Source organism: Pipistrellus kuhlii, unplaced genomic scaffold (genome assembly GCF_014108245.1).
Source record: "Pipistrellus kuhlii isolate mPipKuh1 unplaced genomic scaffold, mPipKuh1.p scaffold_m20_p_1, whole genome shotgun sequence".
Taxonomy (NCBI): Eukaryota; Metazoa; Chordata; class Mammalia; order Chiroptera; family Vespertilionidae; genus Pipistrellus; species Pipistrellus kuhlii.
In genome coordinates, this window is record NW_023425404.1 from 15,309,420 (window position 1) to 15,319,585 (window position 10,166).

The 10,166-nt window shown below is 47.2% G+C and overlaps 1 protein-coding gene across 7 annotated transcripts in view; it reads left to right on the top strand.

Moving 5' to 3' along the window:
* Positions 1 to 10,166, top strand: part of SLC8A3 (solute carrier family 8 member A3) — a 120,418-nt gene extending 110,252 nt beyond the window's left edge. For 6 of the 7 annotated variants that reach the window (XM_036432784.2, XM_036432830.2, XM_036432812.2 and 3 more), the window contains 4 exons: positions 3,620 to 3,744; positions 4,541 to 4,640; positions 6,377 to 6,652; positions 8,113 to 10,166. In XM_036432784.2, the coding sequence (XP_036288677.1) occupies positions 3,620 to 3,744; positions 4,541 to 4,640; positions 6,377 to 6,652; positions 8,113 to 8,489 (878 nt within the window). In that variant the 3' untranslated portion in view covers positions 8,490 to 10,166. The remainder of the gene's footprint in view (positions 1 to 3,619; positions 3,745 to 4,540; positions 4,641 to 6,376; positions 6,653 to 8,112) is intronic. The other variant, XM_036432821.2, reaches the window with a different exon arrangement.

Genomic DNA, 10,166 nt, shown 5'->3' on the forward strand with positions numbered 1-10,166 from the left:
GGATCATGATGGCATTTGAAAGAAAATACTTTGATCTTTTGAGTGATCCAGGGAAAAAGAATCAGGAGCTGCTGTGAGATGGTGAAAAGCAATTTTTTAAGAATCTGGAATTTTACTGATCCTGGAGATCTTCCATGTTAGCACAGCTGAGGTTTAAATTGCTAGAACTTTGATTTATTTGCCACTGATACTTGAAGTCACATGTACTATGAACAGCAAGAAGAATTGAGATATAATGGAGGGTGGGGATAATTGTCTGGCTGGAAATAGAAATTTCGGAGATTCTCTTTTAGAGGGATTCTCATGCAGAATCTCGAGCCTGTCGGAGGACATACACCTACTTGGACAGAACCATGTGCTTGGATCAGTGGGGCCCAATGGTAAAGAGTTAGCTGTGAGAAGATAGGAAAGCGTGTCCATCTCATCCAGCGACACCATAGCTTGTGGTACAGGTGAAGTGAGCACTACGATTTGTCTCAATATATTTTGAGAGAACATTTTACATTTTATAAGTTCTTTGAACATATGAAAAATTCAGGGCATTTAAGAGGCAAAGCATCTTATAGAATTTATTGGTGTTCAAAGCCACCGGTTCGCTACTCCCTGGGTTTGAGAAAGGGGAAGTGTACGTAGTAAGGACATATGCCTCTTTGGAACCTTAAACAAAAAATGTAGGCAAACCCCTCCATTTTCACTCCCTGAAAAAACAATGACTCCAGCATCCTTGGCTTCTTGTTCCTTCTTCATACCAATAGGATAAGGACTATTTCCAACCCTATATTTTCCACTAATCTCCCAGGGTATTGATGTCTAGCACTGGGTGTTCCTTCCCCACCTCACTCAGCCTCTTGCCTGAGAAGATATTTGGGCTTCTTTGTTCTAACTTTTGCCTCCACTTCCCACAGGTCATACACACACACACACACACACACACACACACACACACACACACACACAAAAGACTGGGATTTAACTTAAGCTTCTTTATACTTTTAGCATATTTGCACAAACACGAATAGAAGCTTAAAAAGGAAAAGAAGGTATTACAGTATTTCCTAGATCTTTCAATCCAAACCTGCTAAACCTTTAATTTAGGAGCTGTTGGTTATACATTATATTCACTGGGAATTTTAAATCTTTGTTTGGATTTTCCTGGAAGGACAGGTGAGCATGACTAACAGTGTCTAGTGGTGAAAGACAGAGAGTAAATATGTTCATTCTGAGCTACTGCACCGAGTGCAGGGACCTGGGAGTGAGAGTACGGGTGGTGTCACCCCACTTCTTCCCGAGGATGTCTGTAGAGCATCCCTGGCAATTTATTCCTGTCAGGCCTGGCAAGCTCTTTGTTCTTCCAATATTTGCCCAATTTTCCATTCTATTCTCTCTCTCTCTACCTCCCTCTCTCTTCCTCTCTGCCTCTCTCTTTCCCCTCCTCCTTTTTCTATATTTGAGAGTTTATTTAGCCAGTCTGAATATCAACATCACTTGCCATTTATTCTCTTTACCTGAAATTTCTGAAGAGTCACATAAACAAGTGATCAGAATCACTATGATCTTTTAGGTTTGAGATTTATTACTCCAGAAATTAATTTGAACACAAGGAATGATTATTACAAAAATATAAAAAGGGGGGAATTATTATAAAACCAAGACACTAAGTGAGAGTTGATTTAAATGGAATATATATATCTGTGGCTGAGGGAGATACAAAGATAGAGGATTGGTTATTTGTCAAAGACATTTCTGCAGAAAAGCTAGATGGAAAAACTGACTATCACCACAGGGCAGACAGGGCAGTAGGTTGATCAATATTCTGCCAGGTGGATATAATGCTAGATTGATTGCTAGACATGGGGTTAGACAGGTACATTTATATGTCACTGGGGAGCTCATTATATTGGTATATACAGTAGTTCTTGTGGCACATATAAAGTCTGACATGGAGGAATTGGGGGGTGAGGGTGGGATAATATTGTCACTGCTAGAATAGTCATTGTTATGTGTTGCCAAAATCCACAGGTAGAGGAAAAGAGTACCCATACTTTTAAGGAATCTATGTCTTTTTCCGAAGGCTTTTTCTCAGAATGACTTGCAGTCTGGCTTCTAGGATTGCTAATTTTATAACCAGAACCCTAGATGTACCCAGATTTACCTTCAGAATTAACTATGGAGAGACTCATAATTAAAGAATTTAAAGAATCCAGGCTGCTAGAAGGTATCTGCTGACTTAGAAGTATACAGAGGAACACAGAACCTGGAGAAATAATTATTGCTGAAAGCCATCACCAGCACTAACATTAGGACAGCACCACGGACAGCTCCCAAGCATTTTGGAATTGCCTTCTGTGTTTGGTGCCAGAGCCCTGAGTAAAACAGCCAGCTCAGGAATCCTCTGTGCACTCTCTTACCATCTTCATTCAGGCTGACTGAGAAAATCCATACATAAAACGGGCTATTTGCTTGGTAACTTAGATCCTTGGCTTAGAGTCCACTCAGTGAATTTCTTTCCTTGCAACCTCAAGGGCTTGAGTCTAACCCCTCCCCAAGTCTCACCAATTCCCAAGACAGAGAAGATCTTCTTGGCCTCTGACCCATTTTGTCCTTGAAATTATCCAAAGACCAGAGGATTTCCCTGGGCTACTCACTATGTGGAGCAAAAGCATCTAAGGAACGGAACAAAAGAAGCAATTGCATGCAAGAATGTGGGCTTGGATGGGAAAATGTTTAAACAAGCTCTGAAAGAAACAAGCTGCCAAGACCAATTATCTAATTAAATGGAAATAAAAATATTCCATCTCTACTTCACTGTAATCCAGAACACAGGTCTTTGTGGTGAAGGGGTCTTAAAATGGACTTTCCAGCTGAAGTGGAAAAAATTTCTAACTCTCCCACATGAGAAGGGACCACTGGTAAATGAGTCAAGATGCTGAGGGACAAAGGAATACCTTCAGAGAAAGTAAAGAAAGATCTCTCTTTTGTTGTGTTTTTGAATAAATATTTGTGTTCCAAAAGAAGCATGTCTGCTTCCTGTTGGAAAACCATGAAGTTTTTGGGGGAAATCTTTCAAGTTTCTCATTGTGAGTATAATACCCATTTGTATGAAATGTAGATATTCCTGGAAACAGTCCTGATTTCTCCTTTATAAAGGGGACAGTGCCAAGAGTGCTGGAAGCCAATGTTACTATGAACCAGTGGACATTACCCTTGGATTAAATGTGCCTCTGACCTTCAAGGACTCTTACATGGAGTAGCTGAACAGTCAGGCACAACAGTTCAAAATTGTTAAAGGTCCAGAGATAAGCTCCTATCTCTCCCATATCTGACCAAACAACTTAGGGACTGACTTTCCTTGGAGGAATTTCTCAGAAGGTCAGGTTGCTCACTGAGGTATAAAATAGAAAGAAGTGTGCTTACGCCAGACCTGCAAGGAAGCCTTTGTTGGTCTGATGGTCATAAAGTGTCCAGTGCTTTATAGAAAGAGGCACCCAAAGTGCACAGAATCCCCATTCCCAAGAGCTAAATGCTTTTTGCCCACTGTCCAGGCCTACTACTCTTTAGTGTTAGATGTTTAAGAGAATGGAGAGTGTACTGAAGCTGCTCTGGTTTTGTTTTGTTGCAGAGGTGACAGACAGGAAGCTGACTCCGGAGGAAGAGGAAGCCAAGAGAATAGCAGAAATGGGAAAGCCAGTATTGGGTAAACACCCCAAACTAGAGGTCATCATTGAAGAGTCCTATGAATTCAAGGTCAGGCCATAGTGAAGTCAAATTGAGTAATAGACTGGTGGGAGGGAGACAACCCAGGGTTTTGATTCCATTTTACACTGAATTTGTGAACTTGTAGTGCTGACATTTTGTATCTGAAGAATATTATAAGGACACACAATATCTATCTATCTTACCTAATAATAGACAAACATGTGAATTGACCATACCTCCATTATGCCCACAGCCAATCAGCAGCGAGTATGCAAATTAACCCAACAAAGATGGCAGGTTAATTTGCATATGCAGGCCCAGAGCAGGCAGGGCAGGATGCCTGCTATGAGGGGTGAGGGGTGGGGGCAGAGGGAGCTACAAGAGCAGTGCTCTGGCCAGAAGTGGGGACTTGTCGGCTCCCAGGAGGCTGGGAGCAAAGCCAGGGGAAGGAAGGCCTATTCTTGCACAAATTTTCATGCAATGGGCCTCTAGTATGGAATAAATGGGCTCTAAAGCCTCTAGGTGTGTCATTGCTATGGCTTAACTGTATTTTTTAAAACAACGATACTAAAATTTACTACTCCAGAGCAAGGTTTATTGATATCATCACTATTGTTCTCCATTGTATTGCTCTAAATATCCAATGTCAGCAGTCACAGCCAAAGAAAAGAGAAATGGAAGAACTACACCAGTAGCTACCCCCCAAGGCCATTCCATGCGTAACTTACAGAATGCATAGAGCGCCCTGGGATGGAGGGCGCCTTTCATTCCCTTGAAACACCAGACTCCTCCGTGGTTCTGAGCATTCTAACCTCATGGTTCCAAGTTTGTATCTCCCTGACAGAAAACAGTGGACAAACTGATCAAGAAGACAAATATGGCCTTGGTCGTGGGGACCCATTCCTGGAGGGACCAATTCATGGAGGCCATCACTGTCAGTGCAGGTAAGAGGATCTCAGGATGGGCACAGGCCTTGCTTGGAGAAGCAGGTAACACCAGAGGAATAAAACAGCCACATCAACAGCCTGCCAATTTCTGGGAAGATCTATGCCTGGTCTTCCTAAGCTCTATCCCAGATGCTTGTCTTTTTCACTAGATCAGATTGACCAATGCGACCCCCCAGCTCGTTTCCATTGGGGAGCGATCATGGAACAACTAAAACAGCAGGGCTATCTCTGGCTCAAGACCTTGTTCTGCCATCCAAACTGGGATAAGTTGTCCTATCTGGGCCTCAATTTCTTTACCCAAAAAGGGAACTTTTGCTACCTTTCTCAGAAAAGTCAGCAGAAAGGTATCACTCTATGAGGATAATATCCACTTGTATGAAATGTAGCTATTTAGTCTGGTACTAACCACAAGCTCCATCAATTCTGGTTCTGCCATTTCTTCCTCTCATTAATTTGGTCCTCATTTTTGTAAAAAATGGACCCAAAGTTTTGTTCCAATTTTACCCCTGAATTGTGAACGGGATTTGGAGTTTTTGAAACATTTGCTTTCCCACTCTAACACATCTCCACCCTGGATAATCCCTCTCCTGCAGTATTTACTGATGGGTCCCCTCGGGGGGACCACAGTGTAGCCAGCATCCCAAAGGCCTGTTAATAGGATGCTAGGGCTCTCATCACCACCACCAATATAGCCTCTCAGCACCACTGAGCCCTCCTTGGACTGCCTTTTCTCTTTTCATGAGACTTTGTTGTCATAGCAAACCATGGGGTCCTATCCCAAGGCCCCAGAGCCACTGTAAAGCACAGCCAGGGAGGGAGGGGCTGCTGCTGTGGTGGCCGCTGGCCCACTTTCACCTGGCCTGCTTCTGAAGCTCCCAGTTCCCCCTCGGGTGACCTTACTTTGCCCCTAAAGAGACAGTACATGGAATCTAGGGCACACACTCTAACGCCCTCCCTTTTCAAAGGGAAAGGAAGTTCAGAAACAAGAGGTGACTTACTCCAGGTTACAGATTCTCTCCGTGGCAGAGTTGCAATTGGAACGCAAGTGTCCTGACTCCTGCTCTTTGGAAACCCGACTTCCACGGGTTGTGCCGAAGCATTACAGAGGTTGCCCTTGACGAGGTGCCAGCGTGCCTCAGCATATCCTCTGATCCCGGGCTGCTGAATGGGCAAGTCTGCCCACATTTCCTGGCAAGGACACGCGGAGCCCAGGCCCGCTCTGTCCCATGGGATGTTCAGAGGATGGCGCTGGCTCTCTGGTGCGCCCACATGATCTGGAATGACAGCCGTCCCCCTGGGGATGGTTAGCAACCAGAACCACGAGGTTATTGCAGTAGCCGTGTCAGGAAAATCCTAGAGGAGCCCCACTGGTGTCCAGTGGAGAGTGGGCACACTGCGGATGTCACCTAGACAACCAGTGTAGCCCGCTCCACCCGCCTCTCTCCTCCACTGCCTTGTCCCCCTTGTGTCCTGCCCTGCTAGTTCTTAATCTCTTTCCTCTCTTGCTCATTCCTCTGTGCCCTGCATTCACATTGACCAATGGGACACCCCAGCTCATTTCCCATTTCTCAGCTGTTTTGCAGTACCCACGCCCTGGCCCGCACAGGCTGCCCAGGAGAGCCCTAGAGCCTCCCCTCAGCTGACTGTGCTCATGATGGGGGTTAGACTTGACTTTCTCAAGAATGGGGCCTGACCTCACTGCCCTCTCCTGGGCCTGTTTGTCTTGCCTCCAGCTGGGGACGAGGAGGAGGATGAATCAGGCGAGGAGAAGCTGCCCTCCTGCTTTGACTACGTCATGCACTTCCTGACGGTCTTCTGGAAGGTGCTGTTTGCCTGCGTGCCCCCCACAGAGTACTGCAGTGGCTGGGCCTGCTTCTTCGTCTCCATCCTCATCATCGGTGTGCTCACAGCCATCATCGGGGACCTGGCCTCCCACTTTGGCTGCACCATCGGCCTCAAGGACTCGGTCACAGCTGTTGTTTTCGTGGCATTTGGCACCTCTGTGCCAGGTGAGAGTGCAGGGTGCTTGGGTCTGCAAAGAGGATGTCACTGGGCTCACATGACCTTTGCCTCATTATCTTCTTTACTATCTCAGATCTGAGCTTAACACACCCTCTGCCACTAAGGTGCACAGAGGTCAACCAGAGATTAATGATAACAATTCTAATGACAGCTAACATTTCTTGGGCACCTTGACATAACAGCAGGCACTACACAATTTATGTGTTTTGTCTTTGTAATGCTCACCACAATCTTATTCTATATGTAGCTATTATGCCCATTTGACAGATGAGGAAACCGAGGCCCACAGGGGTTAAATTATCTGCATAAGTGACCCAGTTTAGTAACTTCCACATTATATGAATAGATTGCAAACAATGTAATTCAAAGCATATTTCCCTTTGGCAGTCCCTGAAAGGCTAAAGACTAGCCTGCTTGAAGGTGTCACAATAGAAATTCCCACAAGCATTCTGCTAAGGACACCTGTGAGTACAAAGTGTCTTCCACCGGATTAGGCGAAGGAAGAAATTGCTGAGGACCAGAGGCAAAAAAGGAAGGTCATGGGCAAGCAAAGGCAAGACATTTTCTCTGGGAGCTCTGAGAAAAGTGGCAAGGAGGCCAGCCAGGACAGCAGCAGGGGAGTTGGGGCCACTTCCAAGTTCTTGCAGTTGTTCCAGGGAGCAGCTGGCAGTTTTAGGGGCTCGAAGGAGGTTGTGCCATGGTCTCCCCAGCTGATTCTGTGGCTTTGGCTGAAACGCTTTGGATGTAAAGTGATGGTATGCAAAGGGCCCTTGGGAGGCTTTTAGGGTCAAATCTCTTGCTGATTTCCCATTTGACTTTGGGTAGATTCCTTGACCCTTATTTTCCTTACTTATAAAATAAAAGGGTGGCTAGATAGTCCCTGACAGTCCCTCCCGGGTCTACACTCCATGGCCACATCTACATCAAACAGCCTGTGGGCCCTGTGCTAGACACCAGCTTCGAGGGCTCACCTGCACGTCCCTATTGCAGTTCCCCAGTGCGTCTTCTGTCCACACCTGCAGTGCTGAGCCCACGGGCACTGAGCAATAAGCTGTCTGTGTCATGTGAGCAAAACGCCCCAGGTGACAGTCATAGGCAGGCCTCTACTCTGAGCAGCTTCCCAGGATGTCAAGGTTCCCCAGGGAGGTATTATGGGATAACAAACTTCCCTTCCTGAAAAAATTAGTCAAAAGGGAACAGCAAACCCACTTGGTAAACAGCAGGACCAGAAAGGCCCTTAGAAACCTCTCAGACTCTGACAGGTGGGGAACAGGAAGCTCAGAGGAATAACGTGACTTGGCCAAGGCCACACAGCTTGCTAGTCGCAGAGCTGCCTCTGCTTCCCAGGCTCAGCCCGCCGGCCCGAGCTGCCCTTAGGACACACACAAAGGCAGCCCGCCTCGTCTCAGCCTTCCTCCAGCTCCCATCTGTCTCTGCCCTTTTCCAGATACCTTTGCCAGCAAAGCCGCCGCCATGCACGATATGTATGCAGACGCCTCCATTGGCAATGTCACTGGCAGCAACGCCGTCAACGTCTTCCTGGGCCTTGGCCTGGCCTGGTCCGTGGCCGCCATCTACTGGGCCATGCAGGGAGAGGAGTTCCGCGTGTCTGCGGGCACGCTGGCCTTCTTCGTCACCCTCTTCACCATCTTCGCGTTCGTCTGCATCAGCGTGCTCCTGTACCGCCGGCGGCCCCACCTGGGCGGGGAGCTGGGTGGCCCCCGGGGCTGCAAGCTGGCCACGACGGGGCTCTTTGTGACCCTGTGGCTCCTCTACATACTCTTTGCCTCGCTGGAGGCCTACTGTTACATCAAGGGGTTCTGAGCCACAGACACTGCCTCCGGCAGGGCAGGCCTATGATTTCTCTAGAGAGAAGGGTACCCCCCCCCCCAGGGACCTCCCGGGGATGAGCAGCCCTGGAGAGGTGGCTTCGGGACCCGAGCCCCAGGACCTCCACCGCGGCAGTGATCCGAAAGGGCAGAGTCTTCAGCAATCAGACAGAATGGGGGAAACACCCACACTACCAAGTATTTAATTCCGTACAAACCAACAACAGCAACAAATCCACCTCCACCCATTCGCCCCACCCCCACCCCCCGCCATGTCTCTGACCTGTAGCCAAGGTCAGATCCCTTCACCATCTTCTATTTCACCTTCTGACTCCTCCTGTGCTTCTACTGTCATCAGGGCAGGGCTCCTCCTATCTGTGCAATTTGATGCACCGCTGTCCTCACTCACCTGGCGGGTGGTGGAAATCAGTCTCAGCCCTGTGGCTGGTTTGGGGCTCTCTCCTCATTGGAATCATTATCATGGTTGCTTTCGTTTTTCCGTCAGGTTTTGCTCGTCATCCATTCATTTTGTCTTTTCTCTGACGTTCATGACAAAGGCGCTGGGCGCTGTGGAGGAACCCAAGGTTTGAGCCAGTGGGCAGAGGCGTGAATTGTCAGACACACACTCTCCCACTCTCAGCAGGTGACAGCTGCCTCTCAGCCCCCCTCGAGGCCCTGTCCCCCATCTCCTTTTCGTCTCTGGGACGAAGAGATCTTGCACACCCACGCAGGGCACCAGAGATCCTGGTGGGGTGGTGGCAGGAGATGGATGTCAAAGTTCAAAAGAAGCAGTCATTGTTCTCTTCCTTGCCCGGGCCTTTCAAATTCTGTCTCCTGCTGGCCATGTCTCCATGTTCTTTCTTCTGCAGGAAGGCCAGCCCAATGGAGACAAGGGACAGAAATAGGAGTGGTGTGGGATGGCAGAGGGCAGCTGGGGACAGAAAATGGGTTTTCACCTTCTTGAGTACTATTTTTGGCTTTGTATCTGAGCCAGGAGAGATGGGATGTCCCACTAGGGAGATACTTAAGGGCAAAGATATTTAAAATGCCAGTGCTTCTGAGAAAGGTCAGCTTCGCCCCACCCTTCACTGTCGTGCACCGTACTAAGCGGTCTGGCTGTATTTCTTGAGGTAATGCAAAACATTTTTAAGAAGGCAAGGGGTCCCTTTCACCTCTCCTGGACCCCTAGGCCAAGTTTGAAAGCATTTTCACAAGATGGGAGCTGGGATTTCTCCCTGTCTCCCACATTCCTGCTTGGTTTAAAACCTCCTAAAGCTCTTTTTTTAAGCCTGTGGGCTATTTCTTGTCCCGGTAGGAGGAATCTTAGTTGCCATAATCCCATGGAGCCCGAGTTTATAGAAAAAGAGATTGTCCTGCCCTCTAGAGCTTCTCCCAGCAAACTTTGAAAGGACCTGGCTTCACACACACACACACACACACACACACACAAAACTGCCCACAGATCTTCAGGCTTTCTGCATTGACATAAATACATTTTTAAGGGGGGAAAATAAAATAAAAAACCTGTTTAATTTTAAACACATTTTTTTAAGAAAAAGAAATAACTAAAAAGATACAGCGCTCATGTCATAAGCTATTGTTGACAGTTGCCAGTGGAAATGTTGGGTTGGTTTAAAAAAAAAAAAATAAAAGCTATACTTATATCTCTCTA